Here is a 27,917-nt window from a genome sequence, read left to right as displayed (position 1 = left end):
GCGGGACGCGAGCTTCCGGCGCTCAGCCCGGCGCGGGGGCGGGGCTTCCGGTGGGAAGACGAATTCCGTTCGGGGCGGGGCTTCCTGTCCGGGTGGCTCGGTTGCTAGGCTTGGAATTCCAACCCCCGCACGTGGCGCGCGCTTTGGGCGCGGGGGCTTCTGAGCGGTTTGCTAGGCGGACGTCACGCGCAGAGGCCGTTGGATCGGCGGATAAAACCGTCCCTGTGCCGTTCCTGCCCCGGCGCAGGGCGAGCGGCCGCCGGTGGCGCTGAGGCTCGGCGCGCTTCCGTCATGGACTACCGGCGGCTGCTGATGAGTCGGGTGGTTCCGGGGCAGTTTGACGACGCCGACTCCTCGGACAGGTAGGCAGCCGTGAGTACACCGACGCTGTGCGCACGGTGCTCGCTCTTCCGCCGCCGCGGTCCCTTTGGGGAGTTGACGCTTGTTTGTGGTTTGGAGGGAGACTGGTAATTCATCACTCGGGGCCTCTTTTCACAGCCTTTTGCTGCTTTCTCCATCCCAGCCAGGTCTTTCTGTTCAGGTGCCGGCAGAGTTAATGAAAGCCGCTTGTCTGTCCGGAGAGTCCAGGGTTCCCAGATTGTTAGCATCGCTGAGAGGCAGAGTTGGAGAGAGCGATTGGGTAACAGGTATTTGAGCTTTAACTACATTTAGCGTTCAAAAAATATTGGAGCACCTATCGTGTGCCTATTTCTGTCCTCGGCGCTAAAGATAGCGATGAACAAGACAAACCAAGGCCCTGCTGCTATTGAGTTCTGCCTTCTACTTGGGAGGGAGGGCACACCATTAGGTACGTAGAGATATTTTTTTTAAAAAAACCCAGATGACATATTTACTATGCAAACAATTAAAATCAGTTGATAGACCTAAGTAGTGGCTTAGTTGTAAGGGAATGGTTAAGTCCAAATCTGGGGACTTACTTGGTGGTCCAGCGGTTAAGACTCCGAGCTCCCAATGCAGGGGACCTGGGTTGGATCCCTGGTCAGGGAACTAGATCCCGCATGCTGCAACTAACGATCCTGCGCGCAGCAACAAAGATCCCTCGTGCAGCAACCGAGACCCGGTGCAGCCAAAATGAGTGAATGAATAAATAAATAGTCCAGATCTAAAGGACTCAGGAAGAGCAGCAGGAACAGCAATTCAGGACAGGGGACAGCAGGTGCAGAGGCCCTGCGGTGGGATCCCTTTTGGCTGTGAAAGGAAGATCTAGAAGCCATTGTGCCTAGAGCACAGTGCACGTAGTTGAGGAGATTGGTTGGTAATGATACAGAAGTGAGAAGGGGCCAGAGCATGAAGAGCGTTACAAGTGATGGTAAGGTTTTGAGATATTATTTTAGGTCTTATAGAAAGCCACAGGAGGGCTTTTAGCAGGGCAGTGACATCACCTGATGTATGATTTAAAGGAATCATTCTGCTCTGGAGGAGATGGTTTTGGAGGGCAAAGGTGGACACAGTTCAAAAATACTCAGGTAATTGAATTCAAAGATGATGGGATCAAGCTAGGGATGTTTTGGAGGGCGAAGGGACAGGGTGTAACGGTAGGTTAGATGTGAAGTGAGAGGCAAAAGGAATTAAGGATAACTCCTACTTGAAAGCAAAATGAAACAGAGTTCATCTTGGAATTCCAAGAAAATGGTTTTTACTTTATAGTAAGGATTCACTACACATAGATTTTATTAATTGCAGTAAATATAGGTTGATCACTTTCTGTGCATCAGATCTTTTTTTTTAAAGCACATTCTCTGCATTCAAAGACCTTATTCTTTTTTATTATTGTTATTAATTTATTTTTGCAATGTTGGGTCTTCGTTTCTGTGCGAGGGCTTTCTCTAATTGTGGCAAGTGGGGGCTACTCTTCATCGTGGTGCGCGGGCCTCTCACTATCGTGGCCTCTCTTGCTGGGGAGCACAGGCTCCAGACGCGCAGGCTCAGTACTTGTGGCTCACGGGCCTAGTTGCTCCGTGGCATGTGGGAGCCTCCCAGACCAGGGCTCGAACCCGTGTCCCCTGCATTAGCAGGCAGATTCTCAACCACTGCGCCACCAGAGAAGCCCTGTCAGATCTCTTGTTAGTTGATCGTGATACATTGGTAAATACTCCCCTGAATGACACAGAACTTGCACTCTACCAGGGGAAGCATATCGAATGATTAGACAAATTATTTGTATTAGATTTGGGTAAGTAGTACAAAGGAGAAGTGGGTAAAGAACAGGGCAGACTTTCCTGAGCAAAGATAGTAGGTCAATACTGGAAGGATACGTAGGATTTAGCCAGAGAAATGAGAAGGGCATCCAGAACTACGTTTTCAGATGAGCGTACAGAAGACCTTAGGAACTAAGTTAAGTGGGCAGAAGAAACACAGCCAGTGTGGCTGGTGAGTAGTTAACGGTCGTGAGTGTACACTAGACATTGTGAAGATAGAAACCGGCCGATTTTGCCCACTCCTGGGACTCTGGAGACATTTTTGTTTGTCATAGCTGGCGGGGCGGGGGGGGGGGTGCGCTGGTGGCGTCTGGAAGGCAGGGACCAGAGATGCTGCTGAACATCCTTGAGGCACAGGACAACCGCCCTCAACAAGGGATTGTCCAGCCGAGGTGGGGAAGCCGTGGTACAAATGAAGGTATAGCTTTATCATGCCGCTCTAGGTTATTGGCAATTGAAGGATCGACTTCTGGACTGTGTTTATGAAATCCTAGTCGACAACAGGGGTTTACTGATTATTTGTTCTCTTCCCACCCATATCCGTGGAGACTTGGAGCCCTCTAAGCCATGGCTAGTTAATGAGTCAGGATCGAGAATCTGAATTTACTTAAAGCACTGTCTGACTGTGTTTAATCTGGTAGGGCATATCATCATGTGTTTTATGTGGTCTCTGTACTCGTTCTCCACCTGAGGGCTCAAAACTGGTAGTACTGCCTCTGGAGTCTGACCTGCAGACATGTGTTTGGTGTGCACAGTGGTTTGTTCAAATTGAATATACCAGGTAAGTGGGAGATTTTACCCAAAAACCCAGAGATCTGGCTTCTCTTGAAAAACTAAGAAGATACAGTAACACTCGTCTGAATTCTCACGTGGCATAAAAAGACCCTGTTAGTTGTGCTCCCTTTACTCTGGGCCAGTTCTCTGGGTTTGACAGTCTCCGCTTCTCCTCTTTAATTATACCCAGCTTTCTTCTCTCATTTGTGCTGCTTCTCTTCACCGTCCTTCCCTTCATGAGCAAGGGTGATTTGAAGTTCTTTGTGTAACACAAGTCTTGATACGGCTCCTTTTGTTGCAGAATGATAATTGAGTTCAAGGTAAGGCTTGAAATAAGGCTTTCGACTTATTCCCAAGTTTGGTCAGAAAGTTTCCCCCACCCCCTCTTAAAGCAGCTCTGTGAATGGTTTTTCCTGAAGTTCAGGTCTGGTGTACACATCAGAGTTAGTTCATTCAGCAGAGAAGATAATAATATAAATTCTAACTTCATTAAGGCAGGGGTGGATTTAACCACCTTATGTACTTCTTCTGTGGTAGGACCTGGAGAATAAGTGAACAGCTGGAACAGAAACCTGAGAAACAGGAGAACTTGGTGTTACGTTTGAGTTTATTGGGAGATGTTGTAAGGGAACCTTTTAGATTTATTGGTATAGGTGTAGCCTACTATATCATAAATAAATACATATGCAAGTCCAATTAGAGTATGTGTAAACATGCCAAAACATTGTTATTTCCAGTGAAAACATTGACTTGAAGACTGTCAAAGAGGAAGGTGATATTCTGTTTGAAGACCTTCAGAATAACATGGATGAGAAGATGGGTGAAGGTGAGATGGAAGGGGAGGAAGAGGAGGATTATGACGACGATGATGACTGGGACTACGATGATGGATTTGGAAAACTGGTCAGGTGCTCAGCCTCAGGTGGAGGGAGTAACCTGCAGGTATCTGATGAACCGTCCTGTACATCTTTGCATTGTTTGCTTATGTCTTCTCCTTTTTTTTTTTTTTTTTTTGCGGTACACGGGCCTCTCACTGTTGTGGCCTCTCCCGTTGCGGAGCACAGGCTCCGGACGCGCAGGCTCAGCGGCCATGGCTCACGGGCCCAGCCGCTCCGCGGCATGTGGGATCTTCCCGGACCGGGGCACGAACCCGTCCGTGCTCCCTGCATCAGCAGGCGGACTCTCAACCACTGCACCGCCAGGGAAGCCCTGTGTCTCCTTTTTTAAAAGCCTTTTTGTGGTTCTAGAATTGAGTAACTGAAAGGTTTTCACCAGGTTATATTGCACCATAGCTCTAGCCTTTACTGGTTTTCATTCTTCATCCTTTCCATATTTCTGATAATGATGTACATTTGTTCTATAATCAGTAAATTTAAACAGTTATTTAAATTGTCATAAGATAATGAACCTAAAACTCTGCCTGGGAAAAGACACAAAAAGGCAGATTACTACAAATGGTTAGGAAACAGAGAAAAAGTTCAGCTTAATTAGTAATTAAAGAAAAGCAGAGAGTATGTAGAGATTTTTTTCTTTCACTTATGAACTGACAGACACAAAATATGTAATTGATGGTCAAATAAATGGGTACAGTTATTTGGAGGATAAATTGGTGCGTGATAAAAGCTTAATAGAATAAGTGCTTTGACTCAGCAGTTCTAGGAGGGTCCCAAGACTTAGTTACAAGAATGATCCTGGATTGTTGTTTCTGGCAGAGGAATGTTGGAAACGACCTTGATTCGTCGTTTCCAGTGGGACTGGTTCACACAGCGAGATATTATGTAGCCATAAAGTCTGTTGCCATGGAAAACTGTCTTAATGCCATGGAGAAATGTTCCCGATCTGCCATCTTCTACCAAGTGCAGAATGCAGGTTACCAAGCCGCATAGAGCCTGCCCCTCAGACTGCAAGGACTAAGTGTTGGGAGTGTGCAGAACCAGAGGGTCCAGACGGTGCATCTTCCTGGAACATAAAGGTTCCTGGAGCATGAAGATGGGGGGAGGGGAAGCAGAACTATTTCTTTGAAAATTAAAACAGCTGTATCGTGGCCTAGGATGCATACGTTCTTGAATAACCAAAGAAATTTCACACTTACATGCGGTATTGCTTTGGCAACTCCTTCACTGATTCATTGGTGAGACTGAGCAATTTCAACATAGAGTGGAATTTCTTTTAATAAAGCTAAGGGGAAAAATATATATGCTTAAATGTTAACTGTTAATCTTTGAGCACTGGGCTTATAGGTAATTAAAAATTTACCTGTGGTTTCTACTGTGAACATGTATTATTTTAAGTTATGTTTAATAGTAAACAATTTTTAAGTTCCCTGTAAATAAGAAACTACTCAGCCTCCAAGCTCACGCTTAGATACCAGGATTGAATCAGTCCTTGTGACAGGCCCTTTTTTTTTTTTTGCGGTACACGGGCCTCTCACTGTCGTGGCCTCTCCCATTGCGGGGCACAGGCTCTGGACGCGCAGGTTCAGCGGCCATGGCTCACGGGCCCAGCCGCTCCGTGGCATGTGGGATCTTCCCGGACCGGGGCACGAACCTGTATCCCCTGCATCGGCAGGCGGACTCTCAACCACTGCGCCACCAGGGAAGCCCAATGACAGGCCCTTCTAATCTCTGTTCTCTTATTTACAGATTCTGGATATTGTCTCCCCTCTCTTCCCTTTTTTTCCCATTACTTCAGTTTGTGCATTGCACCAGTCTAAGTGCTAAGCCTTGTACTTAATCTTTCCTTCTCTTGAGACACTAAGCCGAAAATGAAATTCCTGGAACCAGTTTAACGTTGGTCTTAGCTCTTTATTATACACTTGGGGGTAAATGAACATTCTCACATTTTAAATCTAGAAACTAGTCAAATTAGAAAAATGCGTTTAATTTTAATTTGTTATTTATAATAATGAAAAATATGTTGTAGAGAGTTTAGAAACAAAAGCAAAAATGCAGATTATATAGACTTTATTTTAGCCAGTGACTTCGTCCTATTTCAAATGCCTTTTTTAAAAAAATTAATTTTTTTTAATTTACTTTATTTATTTTTGGCTGCATTGGGTCTTCGTTGCTGCACGCGGTCTTTTCTCTAGTTGCGGCGAGCGGGGGCTACTCTTCGTTGTGGTGTGCGGGCTTATTTCTGTGGCTTCTCATTGCAGAGGACGGGCTCTAGGCGCACGGGCTTCAGTGGTTGTGGCTCGTAGGCTCTAGAGCGCAGGCTCAGTAGTTGTGGCGCACAGGCTGAGTTGCTCTGCGGCATGTGGGATCTTCCTGGACCAGGGCTCGAACCCTTGTCTCTCCTGCATTGGCAGGTGGATTCTTAACCACTGTGCCACCAGGGAAACCCTCAAATGCCTTTTTAAAAAACTTCTTGGGCAAATTTGATTGATCCTTCCCTTCCCTTATGGTACTCCCCTAAGTATTGATACTTTAATAGTTAACTATGGGACTTCCTTGGTGGCGCAGTGGTTAAGAATCCATCTGCCAATGCAGGGGATCTGGGTTTGATCCCTGGTCAGGGAAGATCCCACGTGCCTCAGAGCAATCCCACATGCCCATGCACCACAACTACTGAGCCTGTGCTCTAGAGCCCGCAAGCCACAACTACTGAGCTCACATGCCACAACTACTGAAACCTGCGTGCCTAGAGCCTGTGCTCCGCAACAAGAGAAGCCACCACAATGAGTCCACGCACTGCAACGAAGAGTAGCCCTGCTCACCGCAACTAGAGAAAGCCGCTATGCAGCAACAAAGACCCAACGCAGCCATAAATTAATTAACTAATTAATACTAAGGGAGAAAACGTTATGAACCTTAGGCTTGTACTTATAATTAGAGCTTTAGTCTCTGGAACTCATTTCTTCCAGGCAAATCGACAGACTCCCAGTTGCAATTCAGCCAAAATGTCTACTCCACCAGACAAGGTCTTACGGAAATTTGAGAATAAAATTAATCTAGGTGAGTTTTTAAGATACATTTCCTCACTGAGCTATGAGAAAATTCTTCAAAAACCACAAAGTGTTATAAAATTTTATTAGATTAGGCAATGGATATATTCTGTGTTACTGACTAAATACCAATGCTTAGAGAAAATTAAAAACTTAGTCATTTAAAAACATGGCTTCAAGGAAAGACTTTAACTTATACATTTAGTTGTGTTTTCTCTCCTGTTGTAGAAATACGAAGTTACAGATACCCATTCAAGTTATTGTCTGTTTTGTATTAGATTTTGTAGTAAGATTATCTCGTAGTAGGATGTTGAAAACACTAGGTATAATTACGTTTTGTTTTACTTGAAACTTTTTGTGTGGCGTTAATCATTTAGTGAGCTATTGAAAGCAAGGAATAAGAATGTGGATTTGAAGCCACTTGGGAAATGCAGGGTCATCTTTCTCTCGTAGACACTGACTATTACAGACCTGGTACAGCATCTCTCATATCTCATCTTGCCTATCATAGGCCCGTAATTTGAAATGAAACTGACATTTTTAGTATTAACTTGGAATACAGGCAGTTATATTATCTATGTTAGTCGTACAAAACATTAAAAAATGTCTGAAATTCAACATACGCAGGTAAAGTAGTTTTGAGAGATTTCTGGATCTAGATTATTATGGCTCAGAAATGACGGCTGTGGTGATGAAAGTGACAACTCTTGATAGTAAGGAAGCACAACTTAGCGCTTGCCCTTAAAAACATTAAACACTTTTTTCATTACTACAATAGATACTACGTATAATAAAATATTTAGAAAATGGAGAAGGCGGAAAGTATGCTAGTCAGAAACTTTTGTCTTACATGTTGTTTATGTTGTGGGGTTTTTTTGTTTTTTTTTTTAGAAAGCCTAAACGTTACTGATTCTGTCATAAACAAAGTCACGGGAAAGTTTAGACAAAAGGAAGCAGATATGTAAGTAATATTTCAAGTATATTAAATAAATAAATAAATAAAACAAAACCTGGCTGGTAGGAACTAATTCTAGACAAAGTAGTAGCATCTTTGTCATCATTCTTTTGCAAAGGATGTTCCTTTGTGTACCTGAACCAATTCTTTTTTTTTATTTTTTTAAGTTTAAATGAGGGTATCCTATGCCTTTGTAGGTTGAAAATATTAAATGAGTTTTCTTAACAAATCTGTGCTAAAAGTATAATCTTGTGAAATTCACAAATGTGCTCTCAGGAGGGGAACAGTGTTTGTACATTACAGTTTGAACTAGAATGTTAGAGTATAAAAATGTTCCCTTTTTAGAACTTATTAAGAATTGTTCCCTTCCATGGAATATTTTTTAAAATGTAAGGGCAGATTTAAAACTAAATAGTGATAGAACAGAGAACAGTTTTCATGTAAAACTCTGTTCCCAAAGCCAAATGTTTAAGATCTGGCTAACCTCCTATTGCTAATGGCTCTAAGGCATTAACAATATGTTATAGGAAGTGACACTAAGATCATATAAATGGCAGTGTTAGAACTGAAATTAAAAACCAGTTTTCTTCTAGTTTATTGTTATGCCCAAGGGATACCAGCTTTTTGAGAAACAGCATTTCCTATTTCATTCAAGTGTCTGTTTGAATCTTTGTTAATAGTTTAGGTTAGTCTGTGAATTGAGTCACTTAGTGTGAGCCGAAGCCATCAGAGCCTGCGTTTTAATGCAGTAACTGTCCTGAAATGATAAAAACTTGTGTCTTTGTAGAAAAGGACTCTGAAGAGAAAGCCTTGTATATGACTTTAATTCTATACTAATAGAATAATTAAAGGTCTAAGGACAGTAGTTACAGACTTGATGTTTTCTTTTTTCCGACATGGTTCACTTTATCCCACTACTCTACTTATTTAATGCTTCTGAAACATGGATGGCGTTTTTTTTTCCTTACTGCAGATATGCTCCTTTTGCCCTAGGGAACGGAATTGCTTATTAAGGGGAAATGAAGTTTCACAAAGTGATGAAACTATGATGAGGTCGTGAGGCGTATTATTGAAGGAACTACCTGCTTAGGAGTTTCATGGAACGATGTACATTTAGAAACTTTTGGGTTTGGCTTCTCTGAATTTTGAATGTCACTTCTGTTTTTTTGGTTCTGCCTTAGGTATCGCATCAAAGATAAGTCGGACAGAGCAACTGTAGAACAGGTACAGTTGAAATGTGTTGCAAGCTCTTATTTTAAAGTAGCATTTCTTCTGTCTTTGAGTTGTAATTTGCTTTCATCCTTTCATCCTTCCTGCTTAATGCTAATGTCACCTAGAACTGCTTCTATGTAAAATTGCTCCTTGTTTGAGATTAGAGAGCTACATTTTGCTTTATTTCTAATAGGACTATTCATAGATAAATTAGACTCATGCCCCCCTTCTGTGGTCCTATGAAGCCACCACGCAATGCTTTCATCTTCTGGGGGGAAGCAGAATTGACTGTAAGACCAGAAATCTTTTCTTTTGTCTTAAACAAGGTCTGCAGGGATTTTGTGAGCCTTTCCAGGTGGTGAGTCAGGTATCACCCACAAAGCGTGTGTGTGAGAGAGAGAGGGGGCGGGTAGACAGATAATGCCTTCACATTTTCAATTAGAATCCCTTACCTGGTTTAGAAGTTATGCTTGTTTTATTCTTTATTCACGAATGGGGAAAAATCAGCCTCTGATTTTCCCACATGTAGAGGGTTGTAATTGGGTATTAGGATTGGCCCAGATTTTGGTTGTGAAGAGAGTGATAAAAGAGGTCAGAACGTTGCTTCTGCTGCCTACCACGCTCCCCGACCCGTACATATATGCACAAACACGTTTCGAATAGTAGCCTCTTCGCCCAACAGGTTCTTGGTTTAAGACACAAGCACGCATTCTCTCCACCTCCATCCCAAGGGAGTCACACCCAACCTGGGCTGCAACCCATTTGTGCAAATGAGGAATTCCACCCTCAGTCTGGCAGGAGCAGGTCAGGTCTGGGATCTGTGTCTTTGTTTTCCTCTGATTTATTTATTTTGTGTATTTTGTGACTGAGAACGAAGTGTGGTCCAACTCAGAGAGATGAGGCAGCTTTCATTTTCAAAGACCCTGAAATCCTTTTTCTCTTGGGAAATTAATTTTGAACGAGAGTGTATATCTTGAGTCTTAAACTGTCTTTTAAAAATCTATATTTGTAAGTTGACTTGCCTCTCCTGTGTCTCTTCCCCTATATTGTTTTCAGCTATTTGGGCCTCTCGCCTGGCTCCCCCGCGATCTTGCAGAAGCCCAGGTCTCTGCACAGATTCCCGCTCACCCAGCTTACTTGCCCTCTGTCTACCCCGCGCGCAGAGGAGCAGCGGCAGTTACTGCCTCTTTATGCACTTTCCTTTCTTTCTGCTCCAGTTGCCGTAGTTGTAGTTTGCTGTTAGTCCTCCAGTCTTACAAGGTTGTTTTGTTTCTGTTAACCTTAGGTTTCTTGTGCGTCCACAGCCACCTCGTTGAAGGGTAGGCCCTGAACTATAGTTAGTTCTGGCCACTTTCACTGTCCCCTGCCTGGAGCTGGAGGGCTGCCTGAGCCCAAGGAGCTGCTGACGCTGGCCCTGGGAATTGCATGTAAATGTGCAGCTGCCTTAGTTTCCTGTGTGAACAGCCTCAGGCTTTAAATTCGTTGCCTTCCGTTTGTTAAAGAGAATTTGAGGGTCCTTTGTACTCAAGATTGACTGCTCTGACTTTGAAGTAGAGCCTTTCCCTGATCTACTCATCTCTAGCAGGGGTCTGCGAACTCTTTCTTTAAAGGGCTAAATAATAAATACTTTAGGCATTGTGGGCTACAATTTTTTTAATAATTTTTTTTTTTTTTTACTTATTTATTTTTGGCTGCATTGGGTCTTCGTTGCTGCGCGTGGGCTTTCTCTAGTTGCGGCGAGCAGGGACCACTCTTCATTGCAGGGGCTTCTCTTTGTTGTGGAGCACAGGCTCTAGGCGCCAGGGCTTCAGTAACTGTGGCACGCGGGCTCAGTAGTTGTGGCTCCCGGGTTTAGATGTGGAATCTTCCCAGACCAGGGCTTGAACTGTGTCCCCTGCATTGGTAAGTGGATTCTTAACCACTGTGCCACCAGGGAAGTCCCTTTAATAAATATTTTTAAAACTAAAAACCATTTTCAGCTTTCAGGCTATAGAAAAACAGGCTGTGGCTGATTTGACTTGTGAACTGTAGGATGCTGGTTGCCGCTTTAAAGCTTCTTATCCAGTGCAGCTGCCACGGAGCTTGTGTGGTGCGGCTAGCATGACTTGCAACGTGCTAGAAATGCACACGCACACCAGGTTTTGAAGGGTTTGTGTAAAAAACAGAGTGTTAAATCTCTCCCTAATAACTTTTTATATTGATTACATATTGAAATGATAACGTTTCAGATGTATTGGGTTAGATAAAATCTATTCAGATTAATTTCACCTGTTTACCGAGGACTGGAAAAGACAATTTCCTCTGGTTTGATTGTATTTCTGTTAGCTAACATTGGTCTAGAGTCAGTTTCAGCTTCTCTTGGACTTGGTAGCCTTTGATTGCACGACTGAATGAACTTGCTGGTTTCTTGTCTCTTTGGTTCCTTTGGTCTCACCTCACATTTTATTCACTAAAAATGAGAGTGAACAAAAGCACCGCAATAGTGACTCTTTAGTCGAGCAGGATTGCGTAGTGCCTTTGCTCTTCAGTCTCTTGTCTAGCGCTTCAGTGAGAAATATTTGGTACTCTCTGAACTTTGTATTTCTTGCATTTCTTTTTAGGTGTTGGATCCCAGAACACGAATGATATTGTTCAAGATGTTGATGAGAGGAATCATATCAGAGATCAATGGCTGCATTAGCACAGGAAAAGAAGTGAGCGATTCTTGGGATGCCTGATGCTTCCATGTTAGTTTTCTGATTTCAGATACCAGATGAAGCTAAGGCACTTAGTAAATAAATCGTGCCTTTAAAAAGAAAAGAAAAAACAAAAACCCCATATACAAGCCAGGATAATTTAATCAGTGCCATTGCTTAAAAATGGCTTTATTACATGCTATATAAAATAGATAACTAATAAGGACCTGCTGTATAGCACAGGGAACTGTACTCAATACTCTGTAATGGCCTATATGGGAAAAGAATCTAAAAAAGAGTGGATATATGTATAACTGAATCAATTTGCTGTACAGTAGAAACTAACACAACATTGTAAATCAACTATGCTCCAATAAAAATTTTTTTAAAATGGCTTTATTAATGTTTATGGCCGGGTAGGAAGTTGTGCGTATAAGGACTTTGGTCCTGGGTCATGGAGTCCATCCAGGTGTTCCCAGCAGTGAGTTCAGATGGTCAGACGGTTACTGCTGGGACAGGGGGTCGTGGTCTAGTTTCTGTTAGCCAACAAATGTCCTTCTCATTGTTTTCTTTATGTATGGCATGCTGCTTTTCTATTAGCAGCTCATTCTGTGGGAAGCAGTTCTCAGTAAAATTCACTTTATAAATCATGAGATGTAAGAATGTCTTCAGATATTTTCCACGTACTTGAAATACAAAAATGTTTGAAACCACTTCTCACGTGTATGTATGTATGTATGTGTATATTTATTTATTTAATTTGAAGACCTATTTTTTCAATTAATTAATTTATTTTTTATTGAAGTATAGTTGCTTTTCGACATTGTCCTAGTTTCAGGTGTACAGCAGAGTGATTCATTTATATATATACACACACACACATATATTTATATATATTTTTATATATATACTTTTTCAGTTTCTTTTCCCATAAAGGGTATTAAAAATATCGAGTAGAGTTCCCTGTGCTCTACAGTAGGTCCTTGTTGGTTATCTGTTTTATATATAGTAGTGTGTATCTGTTAATCCCAAATTCCTGATTTATCCCCCTCTTCCCCACTTTTCCCCTTTGGTAACCGTAAGTTTGTTTTTTGTGTCTGTCTCACGTGTGTTTAAATTGGCCTTTACTATACATGTAAGTTGGAGGTATACTTACTGTACCTTTTGGTGTGATGTTTTATATTTTAATTCACATATTCAAAAGAGGATGGTATTCCTTATGCACAGAATTTCAGTTCACTTGACTTTTTTTTCTTTTAACCTTTGAGGATAGACTCAAATAGATTGCAAAAGTAAAATACTACGTATAGTTATTTAACACAAACTTAAGTTTCTTTGTTTTTGACTCAAAATAGGCTAATGTATATCACGCTCGCACAGCAAACGGAGAGAGCAGAGCAATCAAAATTTATAAAACTTCTATTTTGGTGTTCAAAGACCGGGATAAGTATGTCAGTGGGGAATTCAGGTGAGCTCAGGGTTCTTTTATTTCTTCCCCAGGTGACTTGATTTCTGTATCCTAAAAATAAAAACTAGAATAATGGAATGATTGAAATAGCAAATATCTTTCTCATTCAAGGTTTCGTCATGGCTACTGTAAAGGCAACCCCAGAAAAATGGTGAAAACGTGGGCAGAAAAGGAAATGAGGAACTTAATCAGGTGACTGTCCGGGGTGTGTGTGTCTGTGCTGTGTCTGCATGTCAGCCTCAGAGCTTTCCTCCCAGCAGGTCCTGGTGTGGTTCTGTCCAAAGATAGGGTCTCGCAGAGCTCCGTTAGATCTGCAGAGGTGAGCAGGGGAAACGCATTTCCAAGCGAATAGGAGCTACCTTCTCTCTCCTGTTTTACGAACCCATTACAGGAGAATTGTGCCCCGACTTACATTTATTCTGCAAGGCTGGGTCATGTGAAAAGCCTTGGGAGCCGTGTGAAAAGGTTTAGAATTTATACTGAGGATGATAAAGAGCCGTTACAGGATTTGAAGCAGGGAAGTGACACAATCAGGTGGTGAGAATAACGTGTCATTTTTTTTTATAGGTGTTGGAGTTTTAGGCAATTTTGTTAGGCCCTAAGCTCTTTATCGTAGTTTCCTCTTCTTCAGTCCCATTTTGGACACATTTCCATATTCTTTGTTTGCATTGGCACCTTTGTATCAAGTAAAGGCAACTGAGGTCAAGTTTCCTCATTTGAAGTTTTAAATTGGAAGGTTTTTTTCTCCCTTTCAAATATCTTTTACCTTTTATATATGCTATACATAGGTGCTATACGCTGGATATTGTAGCAGTATTCAGCAAAGGTCACTTGTTTTGGAAGTCCTTCTGAAATCTCCTTATGCTCAGTTTGTGACTGGCTATGAGTTCACTGTTTTTATTCATCATTGTTGACACTGCTCAACTCAAAAGATAATTGCAGACATATCTGCTGTATTTCATCGGTGCTAAGGCGCCCGTTTCTTCACAGTTTGACATCTCTGGCATCGAACTATGCCATGGAGGCTATGGGATGTCCTAGTTGAATTGCTGGTGTTTTGCCATTCTTGGTGATGCGTAACGGTGCCGCTTAAAATCACGGGAGGCCTGGGTGCTGTTTCCTCACGGCACTGCTAGTCTTGTGCACTGCAGCTGTTGTAAGTTGTTTTAGATTAGGTGCTTTAGATGACTTGTTTCAGCTTTTCGTTTATCTGTTTTCATATCACAGGCTAAACACAGCAGAGATCCCGTGCCCAGAACCTATCCTGCTGCGAAGTCATGTTCTCGTCATGAGTTTCATTGGCAAAGACGACATGTGAGTGTGTAGGAGGCCTAATAATTACACGCCCAGAACTGTATTTTTAAGTGCTTTGAATTATCCAACATGTGAATATTTCCCATTTAAATAACTCCTTGCGTCTTGTAATATTTTTAATGAATCTTTCCCACTCTATTAGTGCATAGAGTCACTAATTTGTTCTACTGTTTTTAAGTCCCAAAATGCTTCAGAATAACAAAGCTCACCTTGTTTTTTGGGGAATGTCTCATACAGTCAGCTGGAAAAGCATCTGTTTGTGGACAGCTTTTTATTGATAGAACCATATCTCTGGAGCGAAGCACATTGTTCAGTGATGATTGGTAGAAGAAAATAACGGGTAACAATGTTAGGAAGCAAGAAGACTTGTTCTGGGTCCGTTTATCTGAGTTGTTCACTTTATTTTTGTTCAAGGCCCGCGCCGCTCTTGAAAAACGTCCAGTTATCAGAATCCAAGGCTCGGGAGTTGTATGCGCAGGTGATCGAGTACATGAGGAGAATGTACCAGGACGCCAGGCTCGTGCACGCGGATCTCAGTGAATTCAACATGCTGTGAGTGTGTGGCCCACGCGCACCTCCCAGCAGTCACCTCGTGTCCTTTGGGGAAATGAACTAAATCCCCGTCCAAGAAGTCCTGCTAAATTCCCCAGTTGTAGAGTTGGCTTCCACAGGGTCACAGGATAGGATGTGTTCCCTGCCTTTGGTGGCCTTAGTCACAGAATTGACCACTCTGATCGTTAGCAGAGCTAAAGGACTTGGGAGATTTTCTCAGTTTTCATCTCGTTAGTCAAAGTGGCTCTTCTTACCCACCTCATTCATTTTATTAGCTATTTCCATTGCTACTAAAGTAGAAATGTTTAAATGAGAGTGTGGGCGAGCCGTGGTGCGCCCTAGCCCCGCGTGCCCGGCCCTCATGCCAGCCTGGAGGCAGCGTGCAGCTCACCCCTGGCGCACCTGGCCCGCAGGTACCAGGGCGGAGGCGTGTGCATCATTGACGTTTCGCAGTCCGTGGAGCATGACCACCCGCACGCCTTGGAGTTCTTGAGGAAGGACTGCGCCAACGTCAACGGTGAGGACACTGGGATTGTCCCCCTACTTGTTTGCGCCGGTGCTTTTCACTCTGGTAAACCGTTGGTAGAGAATCTTGGCACTAAATCGTTTGCTGCAGTGATACTGACACCAGTGTGGGTCATGGGGTATTTTTATCTCTTTGTTTTTCTATGAAGGGGTTGGATTAACAACCTCTTCCCTCGCAAAGCTCTTACGAATGTCTTCCCGTGACAGGTTTCTTTCTGAAGCACGGGGTCGCCGTGATGACTGTGCGAGAGCTCTTTGAATTCGTCACGGATCCATCAGTTACACACGAGAACGTGGACGCGTATCTGGCAAAGGTGAGGTGGGGCCAGGACGGGAGGAACAGACAATAGCGGTAGCGATTGCACTTCTGAGGGACTCAGGGCTATTAGGCATGACTTTTATTCACCATGACAGCTTCCAGAGACTGTCTCCTGATTTCACAGATGGGGAATCAAGCTGTAGTAAAAAGCCATTGGTAAAGCCAGGTTTCTTGACTTTAACCATCAGCAAGATACACAGGCTGTCAACTTTGTGAATGTGTAGTAAGAAACCTGTTAGCTTTGGGTCATTAATTCCTTTCCCTTGTTTCTCAGAGGCCTTTTGGCATCACAGAACTTTTAAAATTGTGGTAAAATATACACAGCATAAAATTTACCATTTTCACCATCTTTAAGTGTGTGGTTCAGTGGCATTAAGTACACTGTTGTGTGTCCATTACCACCATCCATCCATGGAACTTTTTCATCTTGTAAAACAAATTCTGTCCCCGTTAAACACTAACTCGCAGTCCCTCCCTTTCCCAAGCCGCTTCTGCTTTATGTGTATGACACCTACTCTAGGTACCTCGTATAAGTGGAATCATACGGTATTTGTCTTTTTTTGGCTGACTTATTTCACTGAGCGTAATGCCCTGAAGGTTCATCCGTGGTGTAGCATGACACCGCATTTCCTTCCTTTTGAAGGTTGAATAACCTTCCGTTGTGTATATAGACCACATTTTGTTTATCTGTTCATCCCTTGATGTGTACTTGGGTTGCGTCCACATTTTGGCTGTTGTGAATAACGCTGCTGTGAACATGGGTGTGCAAATATCTCTTCAAGACCCTGCTTTCAGTTCTTTTGGGTGTATACCTGCAAGTGGGATTGCTGGATTATATGGTCATTCTACTTTTAGTTTTTGAGGAACCGCCATACCGTTTTCCCTAGTGGCTGCACCATTTTACACTGTCACCAGCAGGCTGCCTGGGTTCCAGTTTCTCCACGTTCTTACATCCTCACCAACACTCGTTATTTTCTGGTTTTATTTTTTGTTTTGTTTTTTTAGTAGCTGATGGGTGGGAGGTGGGGTCTTGCAATTTTGATTGACATTTTCCTAATGATTAGTGATGTTGAGCATCTTTTCATGTGCTTGTTGGCCATTTGTATGTCTTTGGAGAAATGTCTATTCAGGTCTGCCCATTTTTTAATTAGATTTTTTTGTTGTTGTTGAATTATAGAAGTTCTTTATATATTTAGGAGATTATTAACCCCTTGTCTGATATATGATTTGCAGATGTTTTTTCCCGTTCCATGGGCTGCCTTTTCACTCTGTTGACCACACCCTTGGATGCACAGAGGTTTTTAGTTTTGATGTCCAGCTTATCTGTTTTTGCTTTTGTTGCCTCTCAATCGTAGAATACTGAACACATGGCCCCTGAACAGGTGTTCAGGTTCATCCCACCTTTTCACACTCTCCCCTTTCCCTGGAACGCCTTCCCATTTCTACCTTTGCTCGTCTTGCTCTGCCTAGGGAACTTCAAAGCTCAATTCGGAAAGCTCTCGAGGAGAAATCAGGCAGAAATCATTGTTTCCATAGGTATATTTTCTATATTATCTAACTCTGTAACGGACGTAGTCACACTGTATCCTGCTTATCACATTAAGTTCTTTTTAATTTTGTCACCCTCTGCTAGGCTATGAACTCTTAAGGGACAAGATTTTACTCTGTATCACTGGTAGCTACTCAGTACCTGGCACAGAGGAAATAATCACGTTAATTGAATAAGTAAATATCACATCACTTTTATTCTTAAACTCTTTTTTTTTAAACATAACTTTCTTTTTATATAATTTTTAAGAATTTATTTATTATTTATTTACTATTTTATTTTTGACTGTGTTGGGTCTTCGTTTCTGTGCGAGGGCTTTCTCTAGTTGCGGCAAGCGAGGGCCACTCTTCATCGCGGTGCGCAGGCCTCTCACTACCGCGGCCTCGAGCATAGGCTCCAGACGCGCAGGCTTAGTAGTTGTGGCTCACAGGCCTAGTTGCTCCACGGCATGTGGGATCTTCCCAGACCAGGGCTCGAACCCGTGTCCCCTGCATTGGCAGGCAGATTCTCAACCACTGCGCCACCTGGGAAGCCCCCTTCTTAAACTCTTTAGCACTAATTTTAATGTGTGAACTTAAAAAACTCTAGTACCACTGTTGTTTGCTTTCCTCTGTGTATTCTAAATAGGTTAGAGAACAAATCTTAAGTTTTACAAACCAAAAGAATCTATAGAATCTTTGTCACCTTCTTAGTGTCAGTCATCGTTTGCTCAAAGAGCTTTCTTTGGGGCTCTGTCGTGCGGCGGCGTTAGAGCCGTGGACTCAAGGTGAGCGGACCCTCCCGCTCCTCTGTGATCCCCTTCGTGGACAGCTCAAGAATTGAGGAAGGGTTCTTTGTTTCGGTGTCAGTTTTCCTTTAATAAATATTTTTGTTAATCGTTTAAAAATTAGTCAAAACAGTATTACTCTTGAGGAAGAGTCTAGGGATGCCCTGAGGCTAGACGAGTTTGATTTATACTGTTAACCTCTGGGTTCGATGACAGCCCTTTTGGTGAGTTCTACCGTGGAGAGCTAACCTGTACCACTGGAGGATACGGAGGGTGAAGGGCTGTACCCAGAGAGGCTAGAACAGCTTTCCACTGAAATTGGGGAATGGATGTGGGTTGAACGTAAAGGAAAGTGATTTTTGTTTTCTTTCCAAGGCCATGGAAATAGCATCTCAAAGGACCAAGGAGGAAAGGTCCAGCCAAGATCATGTGGATGAAGAGGTAAGATGTATTATCTGTTTACTGACTTAGGAAACACTTGTGTCTTGAGGTCTTTTTTTTATATTGCTGGGGCATGATCTTAATTTTAATAGATAAGCAGTTTTTTTAAATGATGATATTTCCTTGAGACATAACATGTTACACGATTCAGCTGCACGAGGTTGTGTAACTTACATCCCATTACATCCTTCCACTCAGTGACCTGTTAGCCCCTCGTCCTGCGTGGAGAACATTTTTACAGAACCCCTTGGAGGACGTGATTCAAGAAGGAAGAGCCTGTTTTAGTTTGCTAATGTGAATTTTTTTTTTTTTCCCCCCGGTACGCAGGCCTCTCACTGTTGTGGCCTCTCCGGTTGCGGAGCACAGGCTCCAGACGCGCAGGCTCAGCGGCCATGGCTCACGGGCCCAGCCGCTCCGCGGCATGTGGGATCTTCCCGGACCGGGGCACGAACCCCCGTCCCCTGCATCGGCAGGCGGACTCTCATCCACTGCGCCACCAGGGAAGCCCGCTAATGGGAATTTTGAAGTGATTTAAATGTTGCTTTCAGTAACACTGTAGATTTTAAAGACTCATGTTTGGTAAAAAGGAAGACTTTTTTAAAATCTTGGGAGTCAGTATATTTTTTTGTGAGGGTGATCCATAGTAGGCTTTTACAAAGTAACAATAATTCTCACGGCTGTCGCGTGTGGTGTGATGGGTGAGTGTAAGATACCCCATACACGTCAGCTGTGGCGCAGGGTAGACGATGCTCCCTTGAAAGAGCCCCTTCCTTTGCCAGGCATAGCCCGGGCCTGCTTGCTCACGGCAGCTCCTTTCTGTCCCATCAGAAAGGCTTCATGGAGTACAGACGAGGGGAGGGAAGGGTTATTCTAAGGGTAACCGTATATCGGAGCTGAGGGTGACGATGGTGATGAGTTCCTCTGTGACCTGATGGGGTGAGGATGCTGAGTGCGCGGGAGAAGCACGTGAATGAGTCTGCATTGTACTTTCCCTCTGCGTCTGGTAGGTGTTTAAGCGAGCTTACATCCCTAGAACCCTGAATGAAGTGAAGAACTATGAGAGGGATGTGGATATAATGATGAAACTGAAGGAAGAGGACATGGCCATGAACGCCCAGCAGGACAACGTGAGTCGCTGGTTTGTCTTCAGCAAGTCAGCTCACCGCGGAAGCTGCCGGCCCAGACCCGCCGTCTTGAGTGTCGGCCTCTAAGCTAGTGCGACGGCTCATTCCCTTCACGTTAGCAAACCCTCTGCGCACGTTGCTTGTAAAGGGAATCAATCCCCTGGTCTTTGTGAAAGGAAAGGACACACTTGAATGAGGCCAACAGACTATAATTGCAGGAAAAGGAAGATTTGTATAGAAGTCTAGGCTATAAATGGTTATTATACTGGCTCCACTAACATATGTGTTTCAGAGTCTGGAAAATTTTTTTCTGCTTAAGGGCCAGATAGTAAATATTTCAGGCTTCGCAGGCCAAGAAGCAAAACTGAGGCTATTGTGTGGGTTGTTACATAACAAGAGAGAAAAAACGTCCCCCAAAGTTTTGATGAAATTAAAAATACTTTAATAATAATTGAAAACACACAACTTTTCATGATACAGGTCTACTAATGAGAGAAGAATAGAGTTATTTGGGGGAGAGGAGAAAACATTACATTTAGTTGAGATTCAGAGTTAGGGCTTTCTATCATCAAATTGATTGCAACTGTTTATCCTTAAAAACCACCAGGCCGCAAGTCAGATTTGGCCTGTGGGCCAGAGTCTGCTGACGCCTGCTGTGCCTGTGGGTGAGAACCACACCCATGCTACACACTCTCTGTGTCCCATGAGATAAATGTTAGGCACCTTTTTATAATCACACAAGGCATCATTTAGACCACAGTGTTCTTTCTTAGTATTGCAGTGTACTTCCGTGTCCAGTTTTATGTTGATTCTTGTTTTTTTCTTTTTGGTTTCAAGATTCTATACCAAACTGTCACGGGACTGAAGAAGGATTTGTCAGGAGTTCAGAAGGTATGCAGAACATGTGTTACTGTTCATTTACTTGAAAACTCTTTCAAAGGATATAAAATTTCATGTCAGGTATTATTGAATTAACAGTGGCATAATGTTACTAGTACAGATGCTTTCAAAGTCCATGGGCATTTTCAGAAATGCCCTTTTTATGTTCATTCTTCTTAACCATGAGACTGAAATGTGGAAATGCGTGGTTTATTCTTCATTCTGCCCCTGAATTGCTCTGTTATTGTAGCTGAGGCATCGATTCTTTTTGTATCCTGTTCTTCATTTGTGAAGTTATTAACGAATAACCATGTGCTTGTTGATGTTTCTACAACCAACTTAAAGCAACAGTGAGATCTGGTCTCATCCCAGCACACAGGCTGTTGAAGGGCTAGTCATGCTGTCTCACAGTACAGATTCCTGTAGTGTTTTTTTCTTAAAGCAACTTTGTTTTGTCTTACATTTTCAAACGGCAGGGATTGATTCTTATTTAAGCAATAATAAAGGTAGTTCTTACTTCTTTTAATATTCTTTTTCTAAAAAAAAATAGTCGATTGATTGATTGATTTGGCCGCGTCAGGTCTTAGTTGCAGCATGTGGGGTCTTTTGTTGTGGCGTGGGCTCCAGGGAGCGTGGGCTCTGTAGTTTGTGGCATGTGGGCTCTCTAGTTGAGGCACGTGAACTCAGCAGTTGTGGCGCGCGGGCTTAGTTGCTCCGCGGCATGTGTGATCTTAGTTCCCCGACCAGGGATTGAACCCACGTCCCCTGCATTGGAAGGCGGATTCTTAATCACTGGGCCACCAGGGAAGTCCCACTTCTTTTAATATTCTTAATGAAAGGCTTGAATATGAAGGATCACGGTTTACATTCTGAAAATTGTGTTTTTTTTGTGGGAAGAATTGGACTAGGAGAATTCTGGGTTTTATGCAGCAGGTGTGATGGGGTAGGTGTGCTTTGAATTCTAGAGCAGGAAGATTGTGCTATAACTGGCTGGAAAGCCTTTCTGTACAATCGCCTTTTAAAGATCTGTTTTTTTCCTTATGAAAAGAAAACCTCGTGGTTTTAAAAATGCTTCCTCCTGCTTTAAAAACTGCTAAATTTGGACTTCTCTGGTGGCGCAGTGGTTAAGAATCCGCCTGCCAATGCAGGGGACATGGGTTCAAGCCCTGGTCCGCGAAGATCCCACATGCCACAGAGCAACCAAGCCCATGCGCCACAACTACTGAGCCTGTGCTCTAGAGCCCGTGAGCCACAACTACTGAGCCCGTGAGCCACAACTACTGAAGCCTCTGCGCCTAGAGCCTGTGCTGTACAACAAGAGAAGCCACCGCAATAAGAAGTCCGTGCACCGCAACAAAGACCCAACGTGGCCAAAAATTTAATTAATTAATTATTTAAAAAACTGCTAAATTTCAGGGAAAAAATGAATGTTTCTCTTGTTTAAATATTGTGTTCCCTCTTGATTGGATTAACAAGTGTTAAATGAAATTTAATTCGTAGGAAATCCACTGTGAAGTTATCCAAGTAACTTCACTTTTCACTTCTATGTGTATTTCGCCTCTTTCCAAATCCCGGCTCGACCCTCCTGATTTCCTGCAGGAGGTAGAGCGGTCCTGTTGTTGATCTAGGTCACCCAGTGAAGCCCCAGTCCCTGTGTTTGGGTACGTCCTTGAACCGTCCGGGAACGGCTCCTTGAGGCGTCCTCCCTGACGTTGATTCCATTGTTTTGATGTTTCAATACAGGATGTCATTTTTCAAAGTCTGTCTGTAAGGCTGAAATCTGATTTTTGGCCTTAACACATTTAATACCAATAGATAACTGACTGGTTTAGAATAACATGGTCCTCTGATATTTTCAAGGTCCCTGCACTCCTAGAAAATCAAATTAAGGAAAGTCAAGTTAAGGAAAAGACTTGTTCTGATTCAGAAGATGCCAGAAGCTCTCAGTGTTCTGACACAGACTCTGAAGACCAGGGAGACAACGCCTGCTCCAGAAAGCCCACCGCTGACCTTGAAGTTGATAAAAAGGTTAGCCACAAACTTAGATTCCCTTGTTTGTCAGTACGACAGCACAGCCCCTCAAGGCTCTCTGCTCAGATATCTGGATCATAGTTGCTGAACACATTGGTCAGTAAGTCCCTCCACCTGAAGTTTTAGTTCCCAAGCGTGAACTTTGCTTTTGGTGGTAACATCAGCTAGAGATTGGGCTTCTACTAAGAGCTCCTTGGGCACTGCCTAGAGAGAGGGCACACTAGTTTCAGTGCATTGATGAAAAGTGATTGTCATGCACTTGAAGAACAAATGATGCTGGAGTTGCCCCATGGTGAAATATCAAAAAACCATTTCAGGGGCGTTACAGCCCAGCTCCCTGTTTCCAGAATCTCTGTTTCTTCCACTCCTGGCCGTGGACATAAGAGATGCTACTGATGAAACAATCCGTGATGGCTAACTGTTACTCTTTAGTCTTAGCCTGATCCTTTAAACCTTATAGAGTGAGGGTTCCAAGACTTCTGAGAGACATACCCAACTCCCTAGCACACGTTCTCTTTGGCTATCTTCAAATTTCTGTTAAGGAATCTTAAAGATAATTTTCATCCCAAATTCCACCACAAAACCATTATCATTTTCAATTTTTTTTCTGTGATGCTCACTTTTTATCCTTTTACATACATCTTAAAATTCAGTTCTGGGGCTTCCCTGGTGGCACAGTGGTTAAGAATCCGCCTGCGCCAATGCAGGGGACACGGGTTCGAGCCCTGTTCCGCGAAGATCCCACATGCTGCAGAGCAGCTAAGCCCGTGCGCCACAACTACTGAGCCTTTGCTCTAGAGTCCACGTGCCACAACTACTGGAGCCCACGCACCTAGAGCCCATGCTCTGCAACAAGAGAAGCCACTGCAGTGAGAAGCCCGCACACCGCAATGAAGAGTAGCCCCCGCTCACCACAACTGGAGAAAGCCCGCACGCAGCAACAAAGACCCAACGCAGCCAAAAATTAATTAATTAGTTTAAAAAATTTAGTTGTAATAATATGAATACTCAGAATGAATTAAATTTGCAAATATTTTTACTTTTTGTTTTTGTTTTTACAGGAAAGAAAAAAGATGGTCAAGGAAGCCCAGAGAGAGAAAAGAAAAAACAAAGTTCCTAAACATGTGAAAAAAAGAAAGGAGAAGACAGCCAAGACGAAAAGGGGCAAATAGAACCAGAACTATGATATACAGTGATTTCCCATCACCTGCTCTCTGAGCTGCATCTGGAGGATGGGTTATTGATTTTAACTGAATGGTTATTACTGCAGCGTCCTCGTGGACGGATTCGCGTGTTTTCGTGTAATTATGTAAAAAGCTCTAAGCTCTAGTGTCTAGGTTTAGTCCCTAGCTCTTTATGGTATTGATAGAGGATTGTTTAAGCTACTATTTTAACGAAGAACTTTACACAATTGTACTTTTGTATATATTTTCTCCTGCAGTTTGGTTTTTGAAGCATCGTAACTGTTTAAATGTATTGAGCAGTTACGTAAAGGCACTTTGGACAAACTTGGGCAAATTGTTTTTGCTTTGTTTGTAACGTGCCAAAGACCCATCTGAAATCATTTGATTATAAGGCCACGGTTTCTCTAAAAGGGGGTTTCACTGATTTAGAGGATTCAGTTGTTGATATAATCGTTCATCACAACTTTGTTCTATGTGTATTGATGATTATTTACAATAAGTTACTCTTCATCTTTCATATTCTTTTTTGAGCTAGGACCTCCTAGTTTATAAGCTGTTTCACATTCAACTATGAGGTCTGTTCATTCATTCATCAAATATTTGAGTATTTTAGGTGCGAGGGATACAGCAGTAAATCAAAAGCAATTTCCATAGATAAACCTCGTTTCCCTTAAACCGAAGCTTGCACCTGCTTGTTTGAGAGTCAGTGGGTTATTGAGGGAGGGGCGGGCCTACTGGATAAAGCAGACAAAAGTTACTACCTTCAGCTGGTTTGCGTTTTGATAGGAAGACGAGGCATTAAACAAAATAAGTAAAAAATAGTCTATCAGCAAGTAATATATTCCGGGGGAGGGGAAGAAATAATGTAGAGAAGAGAATGCCTGGGGTGGTGGGAGAGTGCAGGTTTAAAACAGGCCATGCTGAGAGGCCATATTTGGGCAAATACTTGAAGGATGTGAGTCATGTGCATATCGGGAGAGAAGAGCATTCCAGGCAAAGCAAACAGCAAGTGCAAAGGCCCCGAGGCAGAAGTGTGTCTGAAATGTTCCAGAAACAGGGAGCTAGAGCATCATAACCACAGGGGGAAGTAGCAGCTTAGATCAGGTGGTGGTATGTGCCTGGAAGGTTTTGAGCAGAGGAATGGTGTAATCTGACTTCTGTTTTGAAAGGGTCGCGATCCCTGTGGCTTCCAGGGAAAATGGACTAGGAGATGGGTGGGGGTGGGCAGGCAGCTGGGTGTGTACCGTGGTAACCCACGCGGCAGGTGACGGAGGCTCGGTCCAGGATGGTAGCAGTAGACATGGAGAGAAGCGGTTGGATTCTAGGTAAAGCAGGCACGGTGAACTGGATGTGCCGTGAGAAATGCCGATTTTAGTCCTTGAATCAAAGGCAATTTCCATAGATAAACCTAGTTTCCCTTAAACTGAAGCTTGCACCTGCTTGCTTGAGAATCTGTGGGTTATTGAAGGGGTGGCGGGGTCAATTGAGCTTTTAAAGTTTTAAGTCAAATTTATTACGTTCATAATAGCCTCTCTTCCTGACTTGAAACAAGTTCAAAATATGAAGTATAATTTCAGTGAAACACAATTGTATGTCCTGTAAAATATTCTACAGTTAACACAACCAAAGAGAAAACGAAAAAGGAGGCTGAGCTATCCAGTACACCCTGGGGGATTCATCTTCAGGACCCCCCGGTTCTCTCATGGGTTGGGTCTTACCTCCAGCCAGGCGTGTTTGAATCAGGTGGTCGGGCTCCGCGGTGCCATCTTTGGTGAATCGAATGCAATCACTAGGCTTGGATTCAGTTTCTCTGGGCAAAAGTGGTGTCGGTAGGACGGACGCTCATTACCTGCTGCCGGGAGGAAGTGATTTGGGACTGTGGGGGATTCTGATTTGAGGAGCCTTTTTCTGGCAGCTTGCTCATGTGGCTGTTTCCCCGTCTGGATTCTGGGCTGTAGCTGTGGCTGAGTGGGAAGCACTGGTAGCATTCTTGCCAAACTGGTCTGAAACCGTTTCCCTTGTTTGTTTCTTGCCAGGAGGTCTGGAGGAAGGAGCCTCTTTGTAGGCAAACTTAACAGGGCCACTTTCTGGCTTTAACTGCAGTAGAATTTTGAGCACTTGACAGGTTTTAGTGTCCCTGGATTATTGGTTGTGCAGTGACTTTCCATTTGGAGAGATGAGCTTTGGGGTCTCTTGATCCAAAGGCTGGGACATCATTTTGTCGGTTGTTGATGTATCTGGTTTTCTGTCCTATTTTGTTGATTTTCTAATCCCTTCAAAAATGCAGGTGTTTCTAAAAGTTTACTGTGAGGAATCTGGTTGTTTTCGTTGAAGCACAAAATCACAGCTATTTCCTCTGCGGCTCTACTTATTCTTCCTTTGATGAAGCAGTTTAGGAACAGAACATTCCCTGGCCCAGGAGCTCCAGCATTTGAGCCTGGCCTTGGAGTGAAGAGGTGGGCACAGTGGCAGCTGGCTGCCTAGGTCTGATCAAATGCGAATCCACGTTTGGGGCTGACATCACTTTTTCTTTAGCTTTCTCTGCTCCTTGATGAAGATGGACTCGATCGGTTGAAGAACTTTGTAGTTTGGTACTAAGACTTGTTTGAGAAGAGCTCTCCTTTTCATGGGTTTCTGCTGAATTCTGTGCAAGCAGCTTGTTTCTTGGTTGCAGGCCTATCCTGTTTTGTGGCTATGATTTCATTCACCTTTTGGCTCAAAATGAAGAGATGAAGATGTTCTTCTAGAAGCTGGTAAAAATGCACTTGAAGGACATCGCAAACATCATGGGCTCTGAATGTTGACATTTCTAAATATCCTTTTGGTTTTCAAGAGCTTGACAGATTTTCTAATTCTTAGTTGTTTATACACATATAAGTAAAGACCAGGAACATTCATTCAGAGCTTGACTGTGACTTCTGGGGTTTACTTTTTGATGATGAAAGGGTCGCATGAATCAGCAGGTATGGTCTGCTGGTATGGTCAAGGTATGTATGGTCTCCTGTGAAGATTTCCTGTGACCACATCAAATGGCTAAGATTTTCAAACTTTGGTGATCATAAAACAAGAGCTCTCCATGTTCTGTCTCTTGAATTGGATTAGGTTATTACATTCCTAATCCATTTTGGTTGGAGTTCTGTTTTGTTTTGTTTGTTTGTTTTGCAGTACACGGGCCTCTCACTGTTGCGGCCTCTCCCGTTGCGGAGCACAGGCTCCGGACGCGCAGGCTCAGCGGCCATGGCTCACGGGCCCAGCCGCTCCGCGGCATGTGGGATCTTCCCGGACCGGGGCACGAACCCGTGTCCCCTGCATCGGCAGGTGGACTCTCAACCACTGCGCCACCAGGGAAGCCCTTGGTTGGAGTTTTTAACTTCCATATCCTTTGGGTTTGTGTTACCGTGGACATCAGGGCTTTTATTAGTGCTCCAGGGGAAATTATAGTGTTGTGTCTGAAATCATTTAAGCTAGTTTCCGAAGGAAAAGGTATCTTTCTTGGGTCTGTGTTCTCCAGAGATCTTAGTCACGGTTGGTGGTGCTGTGGGAACCTCTGGGCTTGAACTTAGAGAATGAAGACTTGAACTCACGGAATTTTTGCTTTTTGGCTTTCCTTCATTTTCTGTGTCACTCCACATCCTGCTTTGACTGCTGGCAGCCCGCGGTCGTGAGGAGGTGGCCCTCGTACCGCCTGGAATACCCACACACCCACAAAATCCTTTCTCTCTCCTTTTTTCCCAGAATGGCAAGGGCATCATCTGTGTGTGAGCACAGCTATTTCTAGCTCTCTGAGAGCTTTCTGCCCCTCTTATCAACGCACCTTAATAATTTTAAAGCCGAGCAACTTAATCATCTCGGGGTGAAATTTTAACCTTTACACATTTTCTGCATAGCTGCCTTGGAGTCCTAAGCTTGTCAGTGAAAAAGTGGTGGGTCCTTGGGGTCCCAGTGCAGCAGCTGGAGAGGCGGGCAGGCAGAGGATGGGCTGTTTAA

General features: G+C 43.4%; 1 protein-coding gene across 1 annotated transcript; it reads left to right on the top strand.

Moving 5' to 3' along the window:
* Positions 1–93: 93 nt before the first annotated feature.
* On the top strand, positions 94–24,335 carry RIOK1 (RIO kinase 1). Its single transcript, XM_082848351.1, has 17 exons — positions 94–362; positions 3,731–3,935; positions 6,856–6,946; positions 7,828–7,897; positions 9,073–9,115; positions 11,704–11,796; positions 13,134–13,246; positions 13,358–13,438; positions 14,474–14,560; positions 14,975–15,112; positions 15,526–15,629; positions 15,845–15,951; positions 18,647–18,712; positions 19,720–19,839; positions 20,674–20,727; positions 22,576–22,743; positions 23,808–24,335. The coding sequence occupies exons 1-17, from the start codon at positions 292–294 to the stop codon at positions 23,916–23,918; spliced, it is 1,722 nt and encodes a 573-aa protein (XP_082704477.1). The 5' UTR covers positions 94–291; the 3' UTR covers positions 23,919–24,335.
* The last annotated feature ends 3,582 nt before the right edge of the window (positions 24,336–27,917 follow it).

Source organism: Leucopleurus acutus, assembly GCF_964270905.1.
Source record: "Leucopleurus acutus genome assembly, chromosome: 10".
NCBI lineage: Eukaryota > Metazoa > Chordata > Mammalia > Artiodactyla > Delphinidae > Leucopleurus > Leucopleurus acutus.
The sequence above is the reverse complement of the archived record's forward strand: the minus strand, read 5'-3'. Positions and strand labels throughout refer to the sequence as shown.